This window comes from Pyxicephalus adspersus, chromosome 2, assembly GCF_032062135.1.
Source record: "Pyxicephalus adspersus chromosome 2, UCB_Pads_2.0, whole genome shotgun sequence".
NCBI lineage: Eukaryota > Metazoa > Chordata > Amphibia > Anura > Pyxicephalidae > Pyxicephalus > Pyxicephalus adspersus.
The window spans coordinates 85,741,659-85,766,688 of record NC_092859.1 but is presented as its reverse complement, the minus strand read 5'-3'; the positions used below and the strand labels follow the sequence as shown (position 1 = coordinate 85,766,688).

Here is a 25,030-nt window from a genome sequence, read left to right as displayed (position 1 = left end):
AAAAAAAAAAAAATCTATAGTTGCCAAATATGGTCCTAACACATTCAATGATTTAAAGCAAATATATGCTCAAATATTGGGATAAAGTTACATTCCTATTTGTAGCTAGGTAGATGGCTGCTCCAGGCTACCTTCAGTGAAAGACTGGACATTAGGTCACATGATCTCTGCAGACGGTAAGGATCCGCCAAACTGAACTCTGATTCTTCTATACAGTAGAGATCACATGTTGAAGTCATCACAAATTTTATTCTTGCTGGTAGTACTGTAGCTGCTTTTTTCTTGGTAGGATGTAGGATTTTTTTCTATTCTTTATTCATCTATACATTTAATATTGTAAACCCTTAAAGTCCTAGCATCTGTTTATTCTACATTAAATCACAAGTATTTTATAAGGTTCTAGAGAAATGTCAGTTTTATCACAAACAGCTATTTGCATATTTTGTCCGTCTAGACATACATCTTCTCTTTTTTCAGGCAGCTGGTATTCATTTTTTTATGTGCCTAATTTTAAAAATTTTTTTACACAGTTTAAGCCTATCGCAGTGCACTGTAGAAAGGGGCTCAGACTGGGAAAGTTGGGGTACCACATGACAGAGAGAAGAGTGACAGGAAGTTAAACCTATTAGTCTACTACTTGACCTTCTTCATCCATTTGCAGACAATAACACAACCTTGCTCTTCCAGAAAAGGGTTTTACTGGATTTCAGATCTGTGCAAATCTCAGGACTAAATCAATGGATATACACATACATAATAAGTAAACCAGCACCCAAATATTTTAGGATGGATTTACACTACGAGCATTGCACATTTATGTGCTTTAAATACAATACATGCGCATTCATTTTTACAAGTGTTGCTATGTCCTATTATAGCAATGCTCAATATGATAAGCACTACAAAACATGTGCCAGTGGTGTGAATGGTTTCTTAATCTTGTTGTCCCAAAGTTTAGCTTTAGGCTAAATTTCACATTTTTCTTTACGCTCAACATGGAAAGAACTGATCCTACTTTCCAAAGCATGTATGCAGCACAAACAAAAGTTATCACCAACCACTACAGTAATACTTTTAGTTATCATTTGCTGCATAACGAAGCAAAGCAGAGATAGATCAGTTGTGACCTTCTCAAAGACAGCTGCTGGTGCACACTGGAAAGAGAGAAAAGGTCAGAAGTTTTTTTGTATACATTGTACTACAGAATACTCTCTTTACAGGATCAGAAGCTGACCAGTTTAGCTGTTGGGCTTAGCCCTGTACCCTCGTTGTCACTAAGAATGAGAAATGAATTCCCAGCACCATTTTAAAACAGCATTTAAGACTTAAAGAAGACCTGACAAAATGATGTGGGCTGTCCATTGCTGACCTCTGAATGTTGCTCCTTGGCTTCAAGTACCAAAAAGTAATTTATCATAATTCAGAACTTGACTTCCAGAAGATAACCGGCAATTTTAATGACCACAAATTGAGTTGGCCTAAATATATGTATTAAAATCATCCCTTGTTCAAGGAATACACAGAAATAGAAGGCAAAAGGGACATACATTTTTATTCTGAAATGATCTCTGGCCACAACAATAAAATTTAACAAATATTCACTAAAAATTCATACTTCTGTCATCTGCTGTACAATACATACAGTATAAAACTGGCCACTGATTCTTGTCCACTCAAACATATCCAATGTGATGTGGAGCCAGCAGCATCTCACAGAAAATGTACACTAAATTATACACAAGTCCACATTCAATCAAAATGGTTCACATATTATCAGTACACACAACTGCAGCATATTACAGTCACATGTCAAGGATGTTGCTGAAGAAGCAAAGCAACAGCATCAGAGGTTCATAACTGTAAGTCAGGTTATACTGCTTACTTTTACAATCTCTTACTGGAATCACAAGTGTATTCATTAACAGATGATTCATTCCATGGGTGCACACCTGTGAGGCTGGGTGGTAACCATTACACATTCTTAATTTGCAAACCACATCTAATATATTCACAATGAAAGAACATAATCTGTGCACATTTATTTAATTAATTAGCAACACAATCAGGGCCACATACACAACTTGCATATGTCCATGGTGTGCTGCAATCCTCAATACATTAATGAGTACTAAACATACAATCCACTCAAAAAAAAAAAAAAAAAGTTGAGATGTAGTTTGTAAACTAAACATGTCTAAATTGATGTGACTGATTAAAAAAAATGTCCTCAGGACTGCAGCCACAGTCCTTCAGGCACCTCCTGACCAGTCGGTATGAGAAAAAGAACTGATTACCTAGGATGGATTTTCAGTCTCCTGAGATAAAGCCAGTGCCAGAGATGTATGTTCAGTGCATAAACACAAATACTTGACCAGTACAAGCATGCATACTTGTACCACTATCATACATCATTTGTCTGGGAAGTCTATAATCTTCTGACTATAACCTTGTCCATGGGCACCACCAAGGATAGTTATACATTTAACTAGCCAAGCCCAGGCTTAATCTTAGGAGGATTTTACTGTAAAACCCAGTTATGGAAGATTGTGAACTTCCAAATTGTGTGGGGGATAGCAGACATTGCAGTACAATGAACACTTTAAATGCAAAAATAATTAGCATGTACACATTTTGTGTTCCACTTCCATTTCAATAGTGACATTTGCACCTAACACCACAGCGAGCTAATTGCAAATGTGAAACTGCTAATCAGCGGTTTACATAGTTGAAGACATAGCACAAGTCTCTGCATGGCAAGAATACTAAAAAATGGCTACAGAGAAACTCAGCCACACAAGTGTCACACTAAAGGAATGAGATATGATGCGTATTTCTTCCCATCCAATTCTGCCAGGAGATTTAAAAAATGTGCTGTATAGGATATTTGACAACACCATTAGGAACCCATTGGGCAAGACAAATGTAGCCAGTTTGTAAGCATAAACATAGAAGAAGAAGTTTCAGAACTTATAGAAGTAAATGTCTGTCATGATGTAAAAAAAGGGTCAAAAAGAGAAAGCACATTGCAAAGTTTTAGTTTGAAACTTTAGGAGATGAGGGAGCTCTACTGGTTACACTTCAACCCCTCTCCTATGTACTGTATAACCCAATTAGATACTAAGCACTCCAAAATCATACATGAAAAGAGGCTCAAACACCGCGTATCTAGGAAAAGTCGCTGGCTGCTAAGCCATTACAAAAGGAATGCACTTTGGTTCCTACCAAATGCCCAGGGATTGAACACACTACAAAAATGAATAGTCTGAGGTAATTCTTACAAAATTAAATAAGATTGTGTCATTTCCTTCACTAGTAGAAGCATAACAAAAACAACGTACAAAATATAAAGGGTTGGTGTACAAATGCAGGTATAGAGTACCTGTTGATTGACTTTGAGCTTCAGTAATCCTTCAAATGTATGGAAGTACAATCCAGCAGTGTGAATGGATCTCAGTAAGAACAATAATATACTACTGTTTTAGGGTACTTATAAGGCCTCTATACGGAATAGGTTTAAGACAAGTAGCATTAATCGGTAATAAAAATGCTTTCCTACTACTTACCATCTACAGAGAAAAACATGAGGCCAAACATGCCCAGTATGGCATTGGTAAAAGGCACAATATATCCTGTATTGTAATAGTAACTCATTCTGTTGTCCAAACAGTTGTTACAGTACAACAGAAATACACTTATGTGTCAAGTAAGCTCCAACTGGTGCATGAAACAGCAAAAAGAGACTGAAACCAAAGAAACAGCAACATATTGTGCTATTCTTACTGCTGTAAATAAGCAAGATCTCCCCAGACAATGGGAACATGTGAGACACAATATTGTTACTAGGACAACACACAGCAGATCAGTCACCATAGCCCTTAAAGTAATGACAAAGTTGCACTTGGCATGCTTTGTGTTTGCACTTAACAATATAAAATAACTAAAAAAAGAAAGCAGCAAAGGCTTAAAGACAGCTGCTGTGTTTGAGAATCTCAAATCCGATTTGGTGTAATAAAAAGCAGACATCATCAAGAGAACATCTGGGCTGGTTGACTTTGTGACTAGCCTTTCCTAAATTAAGAGGTCTTTGGGACAATTAATGAAGAAATACATTAAAGAAGTGCATTCAATGTGTAAAGGGAAAGGAAGGGAAATTTTTAATAAACTTTGAAATAAATTGGCATGATGTCGGACAAGTTGTTATCAGATTGCAACAGCAGTTTGAAAAACTGCTAGTTTGGGTATCCTAGGATGTATGGTTAAATGTATAGTCTGCTGTAATAACTATGTTACTATAATTAGACGAAAGGGAGAGGCTCGCTTCATATTTTCATTCTTGGCTTTGAACCAATGTATAAACACATTCCCATTTGTGAAAAGAATTATTACAAGCGCCCCTAAACAAATGCGGATTGAAGTAAACGTTGTCCCACATTTGACAGAGCCCATACTGGTTTGTGAGGAAAGAAGATAATGACATCATCTGTTTTTAGACACATTTGGGGACCATGCTTTAAGCGTGAATAGAAACGGTATGTGGATGTAGTGTAGCCATCACATTCCAAACCACAATATTATCTAACCATACAAATGTACTGCATGAAAAATGTTAACAGTCATACGCTGTTCTTGGTAACACTCACAGAAATCTAGAGTACTTCGTTATTCGAGAGATTTGTAATAACTGGAACTGATGCAGGTGCTTTTAAATTAAAATACAAGCATCCATTATATATTATAAAAAGGGGGCATTTCGTGGGTTCCATGACACCGCATCATGCAAAATGTATATTTTGCTTGGGTTGACAAACAAAAATCTGATAAAATTTTACTCTACCATAAAAGTAATAAAATTATCTAAAAGAAAACATTACGCAGAAATAAGTTATTTTTTTTTTGCCTGTGTGTATCTGTAGGAGGCTATGTTTTTTTTTTTTTAATTCCCAGAAGTACACTATTTAACAACAACCAATCAGCTCTGAGTATTTATAGATTTATAAAAGAGGAGCAGTGGCACAAGTGGCAACCAATCAGAAAAACTTTAAACAGTCTACCCCTGCTGAAAGCTGATTTCCGACCATTTCACATGGTTTACTGCCAAACAATTACTCTTCACATTTCCACTACCCTTTGCACATACCTCTGCAATATTAACATGCTTAAAACACTTTAGTCAACTATATGAAGGAATGACAAGTACGTCAAATGCATACTGGGAAATCACTTCTTCATACCCAACAAACATACAAGTACATCCACGTTGTTCAAATCTACTTTGAAAATTAAGTTCTAATAATGTGGAGCCAGTTTCTCAGAGCATTTAAACACTTGCCTTAAAATAAATGGTTGGTAGCTAATCCTTCTGACACCAATAAATTAGGTTTAACAGTCAAGCAATAGACAGTGGCCAGCCACTGATTTTGACACTTCCTAAACAAAGCCAATTATAATTGATATACTTAAAAAATAACAACATTAAAAACTTAAAGCATCGTCCCCATTGTTTAAGTACAAAATTGCATTGTTACTAAAAATTACAATGGCTGCACAGATAAAAGTATTAATATAAACTGAGCAATTAAAAATATTATGAATTTGAGCTGTATGCATAAGGCTCAGCAAGGTGTTTAAAGAAAACTTTATGAATCAGCTAACCAACTTTGGCAAAACGGTCCTTTGTTGTATATTTCCATTGGCATCAGTCATTTGGGCCAAATTATTTCTTAGTTTTGCAGCTGAGCCTGATGCAGGAGGTAACTTAGAGATTGATGTTATAGCACCCGAGCTTTCGGTTATTCTTTTGGATGTGGTCCTTTCCCCTGTTGGAGGCTTCGGCAAGCGCCGACGCAGCCAGTGATGCCGTAAAGCTTGGCTGGGTGTCATGCGCAGAGCAGGATCCCACTCTAAACATTGCGATAAAAAATCAAGAAACAAGGGGTCATCACAGCCCTTCAAAGCAGTCACCCAGTCCCTACTCCCAGGAGGACCACGTAATTTTCCTCTTCGAGAACGACCGCCATTCAGTACCACAGATCCATCTGGCAGGGTTGTAACAGTGCAATATCGAGGATAACCTTTGGAGCTGACAAAGTTTTTGCCACGTTTTGAAGAATCAAGAAGTTTTTGGGCTGGCATTCCTAGTAATTCAATCATACATGCCAACTGATCACCTTCATCTTCTCCGGGTAAAAGTGGATAGCCAGTCAACAGTTCTGCCAGTATGCAGCCCAAGCTCCACATATCGATAGGCATGCCATACCGACCACCGAGAATGACCTCTGGAGCACGATAAAAGCGTGACTGGATATATGTGTAAACACGCTGATGTTCATAACAGCTAGATCCAAAGTCTATGACTTTTATACCACTTCTACCCTGTTGCTTCAATAAAATATTTTCAGGTTTAAGGTCACAGTGGATTATTCTGTTTTTGTGCAAAGCATCCAAGCACTGTAAGATGGAGTGCGCAAATTTGCGAACTAAAGGCAGACTGAAGCCTTGAAATTTATTTTTCTTTATCAGCTCGTATAGGTTCATACTTAGCAACTCAAACGTCATGCAGATATGATTACGGAATGTGAAATTCTCCAGCATGTGGATGACATTCATGTTGTTATCTTTATCCTGCTTTTTGAGGTGTTCTAAGATTCTGATCTCTTCTGCCGCCTGACGATGAAATCTTTTCTCATTCCTCACCATTTTTAAAGCCACGTGTTGGTGGAGCTTGTGATCATATGCCTTCACAACTTGACCAAAGCTTCCTTTCCCAATAACCTTTAGAACTTCATACCGGTATGCAATGTGATCGTGTGGCACTTGCACATATGAGCCCTGATCATCATCATAACCACCATTATTGGGGCCACCAATGACACCTTGACGTTTCTTTGCACTTGGACCCAAGAAGTATATTTCTGAATAATTGAATATTTCATGGTGCTCAAAGGCTGTTAGTTTTTGCATGTATTGCTTCATTGCTTGTTCTGGGGTTAATGAAGGGGATTTCACTTTGGATGTCCCATCAGCAGATTTCAAAGAGCTGGAACTTCCTTGTCTCCGGTGTGTGCTTTCTAGTTGTCTTTCTGAAACAACAGGCAGACCAGTCTTTATATTAGTGAGTCCGTTTGGTTGAGTTGTCAGTATTGTCCTTTTGTTGCTGTTGTCTTCAAACAGCTGCTGCACCTGGATTTGTCCATGGCTGCTAATGTGCAGATGTTCATTCATCGTGTGCTTATTGCCTCCAATCTGAAAAACAAAAATGTACAGGATTATTAAAGCAAGAAGAACATTAATTATAGTTTACAACTGCCAATGGCAGCAACCATTATCACAATTTAGTGCAAATGCAATTTGGCATTAAAGCAATGTTAGAGGAAAAAAAAAGTTAAGCCTGTAAAAGAAAAGCAATAATACTTTCCATTTCTGACAGCAGAGACTTCAATCCTTACTATCTTCCAGATCTACACTATAGCTAAAATTGTGAGCTCATGGCACTCCTGGGTGTGTCAGCTGCCTGCATCACCTGAATGATGACCCAGTTCCACCAGTCAGATGCTTTGTTACTAGTATGTCACTGAGGTAACAAAGAGGTCACCAGGTGGAACCACAGCACATAGGGATGCTGGTATCTGACCCACTAACAAGTCAGTTGCTGGAAATTCAAGCCGCTAGTGTAGTTCTGCAAGACAGTACGAAGATCAGAGTCCCTGGCAGAAGGTATTATTACTCTTCTTTTACAGGCTGCTTTTTAAGTAACAAGTAACTTAAAGAAAAAAAAAACTGAAAACAATGGTTTAGGGGAGAAAGACAACAGAAAATACAACCACATTCAGGTTGATAAATAAAATATGATTAGATTCTATTCATCTACTACAAAGTGCCTGAAAAGGCAGGATCTATATTGTCAATAGAAACTAATTAGATAACAGCTGTCCAATGGAAGTTGCTACAATGACTCTTTCAGCCATGAAGCACTCTCTAATGTTTCTGTTCCAAACCAAATTTGGCCTCCAAAATATTCCTGAAATTTAATCTTCTTAAACGTTTCTTGATTCCTCCCCTATCAACATAGTAGTGAAATATTTAAATAAAACCTTTATTTCTAGACCAAAGCATATAATCACTGTGCTGTTCAATGAAATGAAGGTAGATTATGGTGGGAGTAAAAAGCCAGATGGGTGCTATACACAGCTTTCTAAAAATAGCACAGCACCCTGCCTCATTACTATTCTTAAAAAAACATCAGATCCCAATGTATGCCATTACCTGGCTTTTGCTAGGAGATGAAAGTTTAAAAAAATTCATTGACAGGTGAAGAGGTCAGTGAGGAGGAGTGGGCACTCCAAGGCAAACTTTATTTGTATGCAGACTGGTCAGGATAATGCCCACATGTAATGTTGAGTCTCCATAATTGAAAGAACTGGAATCCAATCAATGAAAATGGTGGGGCAGGGACATTAAGGTCAAGGAGAAAAGGGCTTGATAATGGACATTTTCCAGCAAAGAAACTATTCAGACTCTGACTTTATACAGCCATAGTATGGAGTAAAATCAGTACAAGCAATTACAGCAGAGATGTACAAAGATATAGATAAAGATAGAAAGGTAAAATCTATCAAAACAAAAACCTAATACACCCATATGGTTTTCTTAGAATGAATATTATGTTTAATAATTATTTTCACCTCTTAACCACCTGAGCGTTACACTGATTTCTAGATTTCTGTTCCAAAAGCGTCACAGGTTTTCATGAAATTTTTTTAAATTGTAGACCTGTAACTTACAGAAATATGTCCGAATAGGGTTCTAGTAGATATCATGAATATAAAAAATGTTTGAAACACACAATCATGTAAAAAAAAAAAAAAAACTTTTAATAAAATTAAAGGAAAAACACAAAAATCAGCTTAAACAAGAACACATAAATAAATGAAAAATACTGAAAATGCGATAATTCGGTATAATGTATAGCAATATATTTTTCTAAAACACCTCCCTAGTGTCCGTCACATACCTATAGACAAAACCACATAAATATATTTTCTATTATTTTGTATTGGATTGGATACAGGACTTTGTATTAAATCCAATACAAAAAATTTGAATTTTCCGCTACGACCCTCATCGACGGGCGCACGCACGCGCATCATCAGGAATCGCCGAGGGACGCGTACGCAAATGCCGGGTATTCTAATTCTTTCCAAACTTCCATGCAAAAAGTGTTAAATTTTTTGCATGGAAATTTATTTTGGATTGTAGGCTCTAATTCACCGAATTACCGCATAACTCACCAAAATATGTCCAAAATTTTATAAATTTAATAATTAAATTTTTTTTTTTAAAAAACATAAAAAAAAAAAATCTTTAAAAAAAACTAAAAAAAGTTAAAAAAAAAAAGTGTAAAATGTAATGTACAGTAGCTTATATAATATATATATAATACAATTATATATATATTATATAAGGATTTCTTTGTATTGAACTCAATACAGCTTTTTTGTATTGAGTTCAATACAAAGGAACTCAATGCAAAATTTTGAATTTGCCGCCCCGCCTCCCTCCCGCGCCGACGCACGCAGCGACGTCACCGGGAAACCCCGGTGATCGTCTCTGCACTCGCCAGCTGGACACCGAAGAGGACAGACGTGTCCGGAGGAGCGGAGGGAGAAGGTGAGTATTTTTTTTTTTTTTTGTCCAGCGATCGACGCTGGACAGTGACAGGCACAGGGATAGGGACAGGGACAGGGAGAGGAGGGAGAGGAAGCCGGCTGGCTTAGAAAAGAAAGCCAGCTGGCTTTCTCCTCTAAGCCGGCCGGCTTTTTCTTTTAAGGAGAGGGACACCCGACGCTGGAGGACGACGCTGGAACATGGACCCGACGCTGGAACACGGAACCGACGCTGGATTAGCACAGCGGGACCAGGTAAGTGGGGATTTTAGTGTAGGCGAAAAAATACGGGCTTAACCAAAAGAGCAAAAATATTTAGTGCGAGAAATTACGGGCTTAGCGGTTAGGGGGTTAATGACCAAAGTCAATAGGCAGACTCAATCTCAATATCTATATCTATGCCCACCAAAACAAGTGGTTTAATTTTTCTGCATCTTCCAAAAAATAAGCTCATCATTTCTGTGCAAACTACCCCATTACCAACATTCCACTATGTTGCCAATGTTCAGCATTTTTAAAACTTCCTATCTTTTTTTTTTTTGGCATTTCAGTTCAGACAAGTGTTCTTCAAAAAAAAATGTCCACTCACTGTGCTTTGCCATGGAATTCTGCAGACACCATTTGTCAAATTACATAGTAAGAACACTTATTATTACATATACATGTATAAAAAAAGAAAGCTCAGAAAGATAGTGAAATAAAAAAAATGTAAAAAGTCCTTTAGTCTTGTAAAGCATTGAAATAATTTAAGCCAGTCAGCAGATATTGAGTCTATATTACAGCCTGGTGTCTTATCTGACCCCAGATTGTCCATGGTATGGCCGGTGAACAGTACATAACCCTCAGTGCCATCACATTCTGTAACCTAACACTTCACATGGTAGTTTTGTCAGCCTACCCATACACTTCCACAAAATCCAGCCATTCAATAATGACTAGGTAAAAAAATAAAATAAAAGACTATGCGTTCAATACATGAAAGCACTGGGAGTCTCCAGTATAAGAAGTGTCTGACTGTTAGACTTCCTAGCAAACATTTCACTTTTCAGTTTCATGCAGTACCAGCACTGATTGGTAGCTAGGATAAAAAACAAACTGCTTCCATTCAGACAATTCATTCATAAGGCCTTAGGCCAATATACTGCCCTGGTTACATGACTTTTGTGTGGCAACACCAAACTGCATACAGTGTACTTTTCCTGAACACTTCTATCACAATAGAAACAAACAGAAAACTAGATGTTAGCAGGATTCATTTTGTATTTAAAAGAAAAGAAAAAGAGTAGAAATGAAATGGGAAGTAAATCTGGTCACTACACAACAACAACCCCTGATGTATTTATGAACAATATTGTGGTGCTTGATGAAAAACAAGGAAGTAAATATTTTTAGAAGTCAGTCTCACCCATATCACAGCTGAAATGACTGCTTGAGGAAGCAAAAAATCCCTAAACCAAGTCCTAGAACTCAACTCAGAAACCAACTTCAATGCTGTATGATCAAATCATTAAAACCCAGCATATGAAACAGAATAAAGGAAAATTGTCTTTCCATGACTTTTACCTCTGTGCCTTTACATATATAAGTCTGCAAAGTACTGATCATAGCTCTGTTCCCTGGCATCATACACACGATAGATTTTCGCCACCCGAGACGTTCGTTCATGACTGTCTAGGGTAAAATTGTGCGAGTACAGCTGTCCCATGTTGTCATTTAGTATTCTGTAATGCCAGATCTCCAAACAATAGACCACTATCTTTTACTATTGGGGAGGACACAGCAAAGCACCTCCCATGTGCCCTCCCTTCTGCACAGCACTTATTGATTTCACCATTGCCAGAAACGATCAGCGACAATTATTGAATGTCTGCACGAAGCCTCAGTCTGTTCCATACAATCTTCACATACACATTACTGGCTGCACAAGTCTAAAGACCTAAAACACGGAGTGATATGCAGAGCTCAGATGTGTGCATTCTGCAGATCAATATGGAAATGAATTTACTGCACAAGACTGGGGGCCCGGGGTAACTAATTACAAGCCACATCAGCCTACACCAAGGCTGCCTGGTTATAATAAAGATAATTTGGAGTACTTAACCAAACACAAAAATTCACTTGCTTGCACACACATGTTAGGCATCAAAATATAGAAATATAAAATATAGAAGCCAGAAGATCAGTATAAATCCAAGCAACAAGAATTTTAAGAGGTGGTCATCATCACTAGCCCATGCTATCATGGCAGTAATAATTGAAGTAGCAGAGGACATTATGAATCATCCCTGCATAAAAACATACCAGATACCATTAGAAAGAAGTAAGTAGGTATATGCCAGCTACCTGGCCTAGCAATATACTCCTTCAAATGATGAGTTTGTGCAAGGTTATCAAATGAACATGAAAGGTAAACTCTGTGCACCCTGTGCATAAAGACACTGATTTCTTTACCAATAGAAATTATTCTGTTATAGAGGACAATGAAATTCGGTATAGTTTCCTCTTCATCCAAAGGGTTCATGCAAGGTGAAAGCCTAGCACAGCGTAATCCAATCGGAAAGACTACGATCACACCATAAATACTGACAAATAAAACTAAAAGGCAGAGCCTTCTCGCCCATTATCAGAATACAGACAATCCCTACAATTCTAATTACCAGATAAGAGTTCCAAACATATAGGAGTCAGCTATGTCAGAAAGGCCACAGATATGTGCTAAAAATAATCCATGTCATTAAGTGACTGCTGTAAATAACTTTCAGAGACTATTACAAATTAAGAGCATTATTTAGGTACTAGGCATTTACTAATATTCAGCTACCTAAAACTAGAACATTTAAAGAGATTTATGTGACGGATCTTTCCAGCAGTCATTATGATCTTATTTATCGAAATATAAGTGATCGGCTACCGAAATTAGGAAATGAATAGCCATAGTAAGGTTATAACGTAATGGATCCTTCCAGCAGTCATAGATGTGATCAGATTTATCAGAACATATTGTGTGGCTTGTGACTGACTGTGCTGTCTGCTCTGAGAAGGAGATTCTATTCTGCCTGGCTGTCAGTGGACTGTACCTTGCACATTTATTTCTATTAATACCGCACACTCGGCTGTATTTAGAAGACTGCTAATATATGGCAATCGGTACAGATCCACCTTTTGAACCTATGTAGAAATCATACCAGGCTGGAGTTCTTACCGTGTGCGCTGGGTTGTTGGTTCTCAGAGGTGGCAATGATACCGGTGATGGCGGCCCCGTACCGGCAGCGGATCGGGGTAATGCTGGAGATGGCTGGAGCTGGCTGGTACCTTCACTTCCTCTGCCTGAAAGACATAAGGCACAATTGTATGATTGTCCACAAGCAGGGATGAATAGGGCAGACATGTTGGCCATAGAAGGTAGTACCCCGGTCACATAATCTGCTATGTAAAAGATGCCATTGTTAGGGATAAACCCATGATCCAAGATTAGCCAGCCATTTCATGCAGTGTTTTGTTTTCATGTATGCTTCATCTGTCAGGCTGCTGTCCTGTCTGGCAGGGCCACACACCCAGGTGTACAATATTACAAGGGGGCCACAACAGAGGTGGGGGAGGTGATTTAACCCCTGGGAGCCCGTGTAGGCCCGGACAAGGCAGGAAATGGGGCTGACAGTGAGGATCCCCCGGAGGCTTCAACAACGTGACTGCATGCCACAGACACATGGCTGCACGGCCACACATACACAGCACGCTGCACTACTCTTACCGGCCGGATGTACGGACACAGCCGCCCCGGGTTTTCTGGTTAACATGGCGGATGAGGAGGGAGAGGCCAGAGGGGAGCAGGGATTAGAACTCCAGATCCGGGCTGTCTATCCCCCACCGTCTCCACAACCTCCGCTCCCCGGCTTCTCTGATCAGAGCGGCAGCGCCCCGGCATCCCCGAGCTCGGCACTCTCCGGCACAACACGGGCGACCCCGCTGTCTCCTCCGCTCCCAGGCGAGCGCCCAGTGTGGGAAGGGAACAGCCGGGAGTACAGGCCCCGCCCACAGCACTGCTATCACCTCCCTCTACCCCCACACTGGAGAAGGGTACCCGTTCTACCTCCCCCCGGTCTCACTAACACAACACAGGGCAGCCCTGAACCGGTAAAAGTGAAACCGAGGCTGAGCTGCTCGTTTTGAGGAGACGCCGGGCGGCGGCCAGTAGTTCGGGGAGGGAGGAGACCCGTCTCCAGGTGACCAACAGATCGCAAGCGGCTAGGGCGTTGCTAAGCAGCGAATAGATTCTCTGTTCACATATTTATGAACGCTTGAAAATGATGCGGTAGGGTACTTTTTTTTTATCACAGTACAGTCAAAGGGGCATTGGTGTCCTTTTTTATAAGAAGGCCGCTGGGATATGCTGAGTGTTCCTATTCATATGACACTGGCCTGAGATAAGCATGTACATATGGGGTGTGGGGACACATGATATGCCCAGGCTGGTTCACTGACTCACCAAACAGTAAGGGTCAGCACTGACAGCTCCCATATCCTTCCTGTTCTGTCTACTTACCAGAAAGTTAGCACATTGGTGGAGAATATTCAGAGATTTCAGTACAATTTTACTTTAAACACAATGGGCAGAGGAATGAATGGTGTTTGTGTAGGGTTATAGTGCCGCATGGCACAATGATGGCATGGTAACACACAATGTGATATTATTCATTCTGAATGGCACTTTATTGCGATAGAACGCTAACACGTGTGTTGCAGCGTAAAACAAGGTGGCATTCACCGCTGCGTGTGTGGTATAGATATATAGCTATATAAAGTATATAAAAATATATAGAGGTATATAAACATTGCCCTTCATGGCTCATAAGGAGAAGCACCATATTAAAATAAATAAAAGGTAAATAGAAGCACCAGAAATATAAACCAAACAACTATAGAGTTCCACTTTTTAAGTTTGTATGATCAGGCCGGTCATTATTGATTTTTATTATTATTGCAGAAGGTACAGACTATGTCCCCTGTGCAATAAAGCCACTTACCTGCCTGATCGCCCCGGGTAAAGCTGAGCTGAGAATGCCAGGGATACCCGGAATTCCTGGCTTCCCATGCATGTGCCAGGACGATGATTATGTCATCCCAACAATCCAGATATGTATATTCCCCCTCCTATTATGTGCTACTTCCCCCACCTCTTAGATTGTAAGCTCTTCGGGGGAGGGTCCTCTCCTCCTCCTGTGTCACTGTCTGTATCTGTCTGTCATTTGTAATCCCTATTTAATGTACAGCGCTGCGTAATATGTTGGTGCTGTATATATCCTGTATAATAATAATAATCAATACACGATTATTAAAACAAAAGTTGTAGTTGTGTTAGGGAGATTGTGATTGCACAGGATGTAAAGAGGAGTGTCCCCTCTGAGGGCACATAACCCAGTTTGTCTCTTTTCTACACCACCCAGAGATAATAAAATACGAGCTGTAGTGTTGCTTTGGTGATCTTTTACATTGCAGTATCCATATCAGTGCACCAGGTGAAGGAGCAGGGTTGTGGCCTGGCCAGGGCAGCAACCACAGACACAGATAATCAGGCGGCTGTTCTTTTTCTGCCAGCATAGTGACAGAGCTATGTTTGTGTTGTTGCATGTACAAGGCATGGTGCATGGTGTGGAGGGGAAGGTATTCCCTGGGGAGGAGAAGCAGCTGCCTCTATGAACCCCTCCCCATTCATAAGACTCCAATGGCTGTCAGGCTGCACTGCGCCCATGGGGACAAGCACAGGAGATGACTCACTTTTTACCACAATGTTCATGTACCCTATAGTGACCACATGTCCCCACTGCAAAACAATGTCTCTTCCAGCAGAGGAGATCAGATCTTATTTTGCTGAGTAAATAGCTCATTTTTTTCTAGGAAATTATGCTTTTGGAGTAAAACTAATTGTATTTCCTGCCCCTGCAGCAGCTGGCACCTTTATTCCACTTTGCTGGACTGGTCCCAAGCAGCCATGGCACTTCCAATCAATATCTTCATCCTCTTTAGTGCAAGCCTTGCGTTGCACAGGATGATCCTATGGCTCACATACAATCCAGTGTTGGGTATTTTATGTTAAGCCCCAGACATCAGATAATCTTTTTTGATCATTTTTTAAAGACACAATGAACAAATGAGTGCTGTACACACAGCGCTGTTCTGTTCAATGGAGAGGGAAGGGTGAGAATAAATGAGCAGCACTCTGCTGTGCTCCCCTCAATAGAAATGCACAGTGGTCATTCCTGATCAATCGCTCATTAATCTGCCATGTACCTGTTAGATTTTTGTTTGAGACAAGTACAACTTTTGGGCAACAATCATCTAAGATGTGTACAAAGCTTTAATAAAAAATAGTAAAGATAAATTGTCACTTTGCCCTTCTAAATGTAGTGTTGGGGAGCTCATGGAAAATCTGTCAAAGGAGTTCTATCAAAATATTTTTATATAGTTCATGGTTTTCATGTAGAAATTCTAATTACTTATAAGGGTCCGTGTCAATGGGCTTTTGTTCACCTGAATGGGTGTTCAGAATGCATTCAAGTGCAGATCATTTATATCCAATTGACTTTCAACATGGAAGTTGAGAGGGTTTGTCTGACTTGCGTTCAGTTGCCTGTGTTTCTTTTGATTTGGCATGTCCTGATATTGAGGATTTAAACTGCAGGAAAAACAGGTTGAGCACAGCCTTTAGTCGTCAAACACTGTTACGTAAGCGTATACATTTGTGTTGGAAAAGCTATTCAATCGCTAATGTTTATAAAATGTGTTTCAAAAATAGCAAACAGCAGATAGTTAAATGCAGGACAAGAAAAGCTCAACTGCAGGTCAAATGCACTTGTTAGTCTTTTGTAAATGATTTCCAAAATGTTTTCAAGGAATGTTAAGCTGATGCATGCCATCAAAACAAACCAAAAACAACTCTTTGTTACAGACACCAACAGTATATTTGAACTCCTTGGCTTATAAACATCATATTAATGCATAGTTTTCATTCAATGTACAGTCTCAGCAAAATCCATGGCGAGGTAAAGTATCCTTCATGCACTTGCACTTGAGATAGATTATCCCAACCCGGCCAATGAAGACAGCAGACGGCTTCCAACCTGGAAGTGGAGATTATCAGCAAGAGATATGATAGTATCAAGGTGGTGGAGAGGTGTACTTTGATAGGTAAGCCTTCCATAATTAGGGTGGCACAGACCAGCGCTGGATCCTTGGTTCAAATCCTGGCTAGGACGCTATCAATAAGCAGTGGTTGTGGAGTTTTCTGGACGCTCTGTTTTCCCCCACATACCAGAAACATACAGTTAGGTTAATTGGCTCCCCCATAATTGAACTTGTGTATGTGAAAAAACAGTACTTCCGTATACTGTGCAATGTATTGCATAGATAAAATATGTTGACAAAATTAAATAAAAAAAAACTAAATTTGTTGTAATAATGACAAAATTCTTGGACAGGGACCGCGGTGTTTACCTTGCTGCTAAGCAGACTTTGTATTTGCCATGCAATAGCCCTAAACAGCAATGATACCCACTGGATAGTTTCACATATGTACATTACAAAACAGGGAACACCCAGTCTAGCCTGTATTCAACCTGACTTCTCATGGTATTTTTCCTAGATAATCAAAGACCTGTAATCTGAAATATGTTAAAAATTATGCCAGCAGGGAACATGCACAATACTAAAGAAAACAAAGTGAAGAGAATGCTCGGGGTTTTTTCTTTATCATGTGAAAGGTTAGATATGTAAGGTCTTAGATTCCCAGTTTTGTTATATTGCAGTATGTACAAAGGCAGAATCAAAGCTTGACTTGTTTTTGAATTGAATATTTACTAAATATTATCATGGTATAAAATAAGGAACTGAGATAAAATAGTACATTCATTTTAGTGAATTGATCTCTGTGTGGCTGCTATAAAGGTAAATTACCAGTATGAGATTTAATTACCCTCTTGTGCCGAAGCTTCCCCATGGTACCTGGTAACCCTTGGTATACAGGGCCTTCGAATATATATAAGTTACTTGCTGTCACTTTGGGTGTCTTAAAGACACAGTCCAATCTAGGCTCAATTGTCATATTAGGCTTTTGAAAATGGGGAGGAAATATCAGTCCTGATCAGAGACATACAGTACCAGCAATCCATTCTATTCAAGAGTATTAGATTACATGTCATGAGTATGGACTTTGTACAGTGCTGCGTAATATGATGGTGCTATATAAATACTGTGTAATAATAATAATAAAGTATTGGTAATATTTTTAAAACTCCTAGGAAAAGTATATTGCTATGTATATTTGTATATGACAGCATAGTTATGCAGCCCGGTATGAACATACTGTACAATAAATTAGGGGCTCTATATTAACAGAGTATATTGTTCAGGACAATAGCCCAGCACCAAGTTAGAATGGGCAGAGTGACTGTTCATCTAAGATCTCCTGATAATAAGATGTTGCTAGGTTTTCACAGTTTGTTTACATGGCAGTACTGTGACCTATGGGATCACATTAGTGAAATGTTTTCAAAGTTTGTTCCACTCATCTCCATCAGACTCTGGATTGTAGAACTTGCTGGCAGTCATTACTATTGTGTGAAATTGATTAACTAAAAGAATTCATTCACTGACTGGTGGTCATGAGGTTATACTTTGGCTCCTAGAAAAGTTCAGTGTACAAATTCTGGGCAAGAACCATTTAGAACAAGCATTGGAAGCTTTAGGAGAAAATCTATATTGTATGTTTAACTGATTCAGAGTTGGAAAACTAGACCAAAAAGTGACCAGCCAGACTAAAGGGTCAGGCAATCCAGAATTAGTTGTGGCTGGGTACTGTTTGTGGAATCATCCATTGATTTGTTGCATAATTAGGAGATGGTAATATACATTTTATTGCCCTGTCTGTACAAATGGATTTATTAGAAAAAAGATAATGACTACTAAATAGAGAATGGTTCCCACTTACTTTAAAGAAATTAATTATTCCAGTGCTTTGGTATCATTGTTCTCAGAGTCTTTCATCTGTAACAGGTATAGATGGGAGACATGTTGACACTTTTCAGACACCAATGTACAATATGTTTGCTGTGGTCTTTAAGCTAAAGGCAGATACAGCTTGGTAACCAAAAGTAGGACAACAATGGCAGCCCCCAAAACTTGACAGAGCCACTTTAAATGATTGTTTGTTATATTGTCAGACAAAAATATATGTTAAAGCCTGCCATACAACACCGAAACTTTAAATGACCTCAGTTCTGCATTACTAGCAACTACTGGGTAATGTATTGGTTAATTTGCAAGCAATACCAAGCACAGACTGAAAAAATGATCTTTTCCAAGGCACACATTGCACACTTTCAGTACACTTATACCCAAAAGGTAATTTAAACCCTTGTTTATAGGCATCACATGCTGGTATTGATATATAAAAGCAATATATTTACCTCTCCTGAAGAAAATTCTGCTACAACTTTCCTTCAGTGTTGTCCACATGTCATAAGGTATGGGGAATTGGTGTCTCTGAAGGAGAAGACCAAAATTCAGATTAGCCGATCCCCACTTTTAGTAGAAATCATGTGTCTAAATGTCTAGGCATTCAGACATGTAGCAAACACTGAAGGAAGCCTGCAGCAGCATTTTCTTAAAAAATAGAATTTCCGCTTCCTATTGTGAGGAAATATGTTGTAGCTTTGTTAACCTAATTTTGAAAACTTTAGCTGGCTATTAAGCAGACCCTTTGGCATCTATAATTAAGTAATTTCAGAGACTCAAAATGCAGTTCAAGAAATGTGAAGCAAAGTGCTTATCTACATAATTTTTCAAGGTCTGTTATTTTTAGTATTGTAGAAGAAGGTCAACATAATGCCCAGGAAACTAGCACTTATAAAAACCTCCATGCTTCTGTCTTGACATACACTTTCCTTATCATAGCTATATGTTCACCTGTTCGTGTAAAGGAGCACATTAGTACAGCAGGAACTAATCCTTGGGAACTATTTAAAGGTCGTCTAAATTTCTCAGTAACCATTTCTACTGACTAGTTATTTTAAGCCAACTGCTTCAAGAGTCTACATCTTAGGTACATACCAGAAGTGGAACTATAAATGCTACATGGTGATGCAAATGTTTTCAAATGTAAGGAATAGATGCTGAGATGCCAACTTTTATGAGAAAAAAACATTCCAGTCTTCTTAATGTTCTGCAGAGAATCTTTAGTGTACTTTATGTGAGCATACATTTTGAGATTATTAAAGATTAACAGATTTTTTTTCATGTTAGGTGAATGCTCTAGTTGGATGTGATCCAAGAGAAAATAGTAGGACACTTTTTTATTTGTTGTTATCATTGGTTGATTAGTTTTAATGTTGTATTTTATTTATGCATCTAAACACAACTTTTATGGAAATAGCTGATTTCTGCTTCAGTCTCTGGAAAACATCGGCAAAATGCCCTAGTTAGGCTTTCTTTATTAATGATTCTATATAAAGACAGATTTTATAGGTAAAAGATAATTTTCTGCAATGACAGACGGCTGTGGTTTGATATGTTGTAGTAATGACCTTGGCACCAGTGTCTACACCATCTGATTAAAAAATGTGCCAAGAGCTGTCTGTTTCACACCAGGAAATTTACTAACCAATCTGGCTTCTGGAACAGGACAAATCCATTGAGAAAAGTAATTGAATGTATTACAGCTAGCTTTGTGTGTTGGTTGCAAGTCTTCGCAGAGCAAATACCAAATACCAGTGAAATGTGTTGGTGTACATACATTGTAGCCCACAATATATATCATATATGGTCAAATATGTTCCCAGATGAACATTTACATAATCTATTGACAAATGTATATGTCTTATGAATGTGTCACTATGTGAATTAATATATGGTATACATGTTGTTGGAAAAACACCTATTTGTAACCAGCCTGTAAAAAGTAACCTGCTGATTTGCATATTGTGTTTAAGAGCTTAATATAAGGTTATGTATTATGTAAAGATTTTAGGGAAGGGTGAAACTACCTCACACAATCTGTGTTGTCTCCTATTTTATTTGTTAAGAGCCAAACTGAAAATTGATGAAAGTTCCCCTGCAAAGCATTCCCAATCATGTTAAAAAAAAAAACACATAATTACACAAAATTGGAGGACTGAAGTGCACTCACCTTTACTTTAATAAACTACATCAAAATCACTTATCTGAGTGAACAACCTTTGGCCCCTATAGAAAATCAACCCCCTAAGCCTTAACTGAAGCTGTACTTCTGATCAGTGAAGTGATAGCAAAGCCATTCCCAATGGCTGTGGAGTTCTGTGGAACCCTAGGTTCCGGTTCCTACGATAGTCGTTAGGGGTTCATTGAGCTTTGGCTGGTTGACTTCCTGTCTGATGGTGCCTGCATACATCCTGGTTTAATACCATTTGTCAGGTAGAATACCACAAGTGATCCTTGAGCTCTCCAGAGGGGTGGCATTCTTTCCTGATTGTCATATTATTAGGGGCATTGTCCCCCACTAACACTCAATTCATTTATTTTATCAAGGGTTCCCAGAGCCACAAAATGTATTTTCTCTGGGGTAAAGGGGTTGGGAAAGGCTGCACTAGAAGCTTCAAATGTCCTCTGACTTGATTCAAACTAACCATTTACATATGGTGATAGACCATTCTTTAGTCACTATTCCATGACTCTGGTATGACCTGACTCCTATAAGCAAACTCAAGAGGGAAATATTAAAAGAACATGTTTGAAAAACATGTTAGATCACCATTCCATTGAGAAGAGTCAATCCAGATCTGTTACCACACAACTTCCTCTTCCCCACCTTATAAACAAAAAGGATTGAATAAGGAAAGGAAATAGAAGTGTTTGTTCCAGCAAACATAACACTTTTACGAGGTTATATCATGTCTGAATTGCCTTCTTTGTCTATACAAGATCATTCATCTGTTCTAAAACTATTTACAAAATCCTTGTTTTTATTTAAAAAATCTCTAATGTGATGAAAGGCACCATCTGTTTGGGATTATTATACATTATGAATCCATAAGGCTGTTTTTTGGCATACATGAGGATGACAATTCTGCTTTGAATTTGGAGGCAGTGAAGTATTGTTACCTCACCATCACAAGAAGCTGCATTAGGTAGCTCAAAACTTATCTAAAGAACATTAAAGTAATATGATGATACACTTAGTTAGATATAAATTTTGAAGGAAGGCCATAGATCTACTTTTAAGTAACCTTGTCATCTGAACTCTTAGTGAATAAAATACATAAATGTATGTTACTTCAAAATGATTAGCTTCAGTGGCATGGGCAGCTGAATTTGTATTCAAATGGACCTTTTCCTTAAAATTGAAACTTAGTTCTGTCTCTTCCCAATCTGCAGGCTAGTCCCTGATTGTAATAACAGCCCCAGGTTCTTTGAGTGCCTGGCATATTTGTGCAGTGTTTAGGTCTCATTTACTGTGTGCGTGCCCTGTTGGCCTTGCTGGCATTTTTTAGATCTCCCAGTAAGAGACTTGAGAATGCTGGGGTGACATAGTCACCTTTCTGGAATTCACAGATGACTGCACGGGAACTTCCATATACAAGTAAAGGGACTCTATTGTACCTTTGTGTGTCATTTAAAGGATATCAAAAACAAGGATAAACAATAAATATATTACAGTTTACAAGTGATTACATTTAGTGGCTGCATTAATATTATTTTTTTTAAGCTTAGTATTTTTTTTTTTTTATAAATTTAGAAAAATATGCTTGCTGATCTTGTCAGACTTGCAATGCCCTTGTAACTTCCTTTCTACTGAACTGATACCTGAAAATGATTTCAGCTTATTTTTAAAATATAAAACAACTACCCCTATGTCATGGAAATATAGAGAGGGTGTGAAACTCACTCACCTTTACTTTTGCAGATCTGTCAATCCTTTCGGAGGTTACTTGAATCAGGTCCCGCGTCGTCCTGGTATCCACCTTCGTAGCGGCAGCTGCCATCTCTTTGCCCTTCTTCCGTCTTCTGCCTACGTTGCCCGAGCTCGCACTGCGCAGGCGCAAGATCGGGTGACATATCTTGCGGTAGATGGGAAAAAAATAATGCCGATCTCACTGGGCAGAGATCACCGTGCTGATCAAGACAGAAAAGGAGGGGCTTTAAAAAAAAGGGGGTTTTAACCGCCCCCACTAAAAAAGAAGGTAATTTTTCCCTATACAAAAGGATTGTCTACCCTTGTATGTAAGGTAATAGGTATGTAAAAATTTTAGTTTAGGTCTGATTTAAGTAATAATGTTGGTCCTCTGTAGGTACACTGGCAGAATAACTTGATAGTCAAGAAAAATGAATGCAGCCACTACACTACTAAGCACTGTGCATGGCATTAAGGGGTAATATGGCAGTTTCAGTCTAACTTACAGGTCCTTTCCTTTTTTTTCACCCTGGGACTAGACAGTGAACGGGGGGAACACATGAATTGCTCTTTGTACCACCTCTCCCTTCCAAGCTCTGTGGTAAGGATTTTAGAATTACATTAATTTGTTTATTTGATATTTGCTTGGAATTTAGCTTTAAACACAATAAAGGTTTTGAAATAGTAACCTGGGATTTCATATTTGCATTTGATCAACATATACATAGTTTAAATTGCCGAGGTTTCAAAGTAAGATTAGAAGTAACTGACTGGTTTACATTAAGCTATCCAAAGACTTTTTATGTTTTTTTATCTGTCAGTGAAAAAAGTGTATATGTGCTTTGACATGTGCATATGACCAGGCCATGAAGGCACCACAGTATGTACTTTACCATAAATGCTTCTTGACACATCCAACAATTCTGTTTACTGTTAGTCATGGTGAAAAAAGCATGAGTATGACTCTCGGAGTCAGAATACACCTGACACATCTGTCAGACTAGAATTAAGTTCCTACTTCTGCTGCTATTACTTTCAGTGGAGTTCCTTATTGCACCTATCTGATGAAACAGTTATTCAGCACCATTATAATAATTCATGGATATTTTACTTTTGAGTAGTTCCTTGTCTGTAAGTAATTTTCATAAATATGCTATAAACGTTATGAATGCAATTAAGATAAACACACTGTTGAAAGATAATTAACTTCTGTTTTCATTCTTGGAGAATTGGCATTTACATGGTTTTGTTTTCATGTAACAGAATTATTCCTAATTGTTTTTTTTTTTTTTTTTTTTTTTAATGTGCTATGAAACATATGTAGGCTCTTATTGCTGACTTCTCCTTTTTTATAAAGATGAACAAAAACTATGAAACAGGTGCCCTGCACCAATGAGAGATTCAGGAACCTTTCACTGTTGCATCCATCGAAACCGTTATGTTCACCCCTGACTTCTGGTCCATCGGGATACCCTTCAACCATTGGACAACAGCTGATGTTGTAACTCCTGCTGTTTGCAACTGTAACGCATAGACGCATATAGAGCCTGTGCAGTGTAGGCAAAACTACGGGGCTAAAATTTTGGCAAATAATTTTTTTATGTCTCTTCTGCCAAAAACTTCTACCTCTTGGTAACTTTTTCAGTTTTTGGGGGGTTTAGTTCCTCTTTAAGTTACTTGGAAGCCTAGATTACTTTTTCATTACAGGTTTGCTTTAGATACCTGTAAAATCAGTTGAATTTCATATTAAGATTACTTTGCATTAAATGCTTTTTGACATATTTTAACACTCCAACTATGCTGAATAATTAATTGAACTTTCAATTTAAATTGGCTGAATGCATCTCCTAGATTGTAAGCTCTTTTGAGCAGGGTCATCTCTTCCTCCTGTGTCATTGTTTGTATCTGTCTGTCATTTGCAAATCTTATTTAATATACAGCACTGCATAACATGTTGGCATTGTATAAATACAACTTATTCTCTGCAGAGGTCAGACACATCTCCTGCTGGGTCATATATAATGTCCGCAATCAGCAAAGATCTGTGCTCTAGCACTGAAGAAGCAAGGAGAATGGTAGACCTCTGCAAAAACAGACCACATCCACCTTTTCCATAAAAACAGCAGCCGTTTTTCTCTTCAGTGTGCAGTCAGGGACTGGTTTAGCTAGTCAGGCTGGGGTTGCCTTGTAAAGAAAATAAACTGTAAAAGTTTGAACTACTTTTGTTTTGGTATTTGTTCAGCTTATTTAAACTAAAAGTTCAATCGAGCTTTAAAGTTTATGTATATGTTTATGTTTTTTTATAGAACGGGGCATTAGGTCCTAAGATATTAAGCTTTAAGACAGACTGAGGAAGCCCAACATTTTGAGATTTTGAGTTGGCATCAAAGCAATTGGTGGGGATGACTCTCATTCTGGCCATCAGGATTTCAAAACCAGAGAAAAAAAA

General features: G+C 38.5%; 1 protein-coding gene and 1 long non-coding RNA gene across 6 annotated transcripts in view; one reads left to right on the top strand and one right to left on the bottom strand.

Moving 5' to 3' along the window:
• LOC140323906 (uncharacterized) overlaps window positions 1-24,147 on the top strand; it is a 29,623-nt gene extending 5,476 nt beyond the window's left edge. Inside the window, exons 1-4 of one of the 3 annotated variants that reach the window (XR_011919461.1) lie at window positions 13,777-13,885; window positions 19,959-19,995; window positions 22,594-22,870; window positions 23,906-24,147. This is a non-coding gene — a long non-coding RNA (uncharacterized lncRNA). Of the gene's footprint in view, window positions 1-13,737; window positions 13,886-19,958; window positions 19,996-22,593; window positions 22,871-23,905 lie in introns of those variants that run through there. The other 2 variants (XR_011919460.1, XR_011919462.1) reach the window with 2 other exon arrangements.
• The window catches only part of DYRK2 (dual specificity tyrosine phosphorylation regulated kinase 2), a 25,214-nt gene continuing 1,710 nt past the window's right edge, over window positions 1,527-25,030 (bottom strand). Inside the window, exons 1-3 of one of the 3 annotated variants that reach the window (XM_072401321.1) lie at window positions 13,414-13,753; window positions 12,865-12,989; window positions 1,527-7,242 (exon numbers count right to left, since the gene is read on the bottom strand). In XM_072401321.1, coding sequence (XP_072257422.1) covers window positions 5,644-7,242; window positions 12,865-12,989; window positions 13,414-13,459 — 1,770 coding nt within the window. In that variant the 5' untranslated portion in view covers window positions 13,460-13,753 and the 3' untranslated portion in view covers window positions 1,527-5,643. Of the gene's footprint in view, window positions 7,243-11,225; window positions 11,545-12,864; window positions 12,990-13,413; window positions 13,754-25,030 lie in introns of those variants that run through there. The other 2 variants (XM_072401322.1, XM_072401323.1) reach the window with 2 other exon arrangements.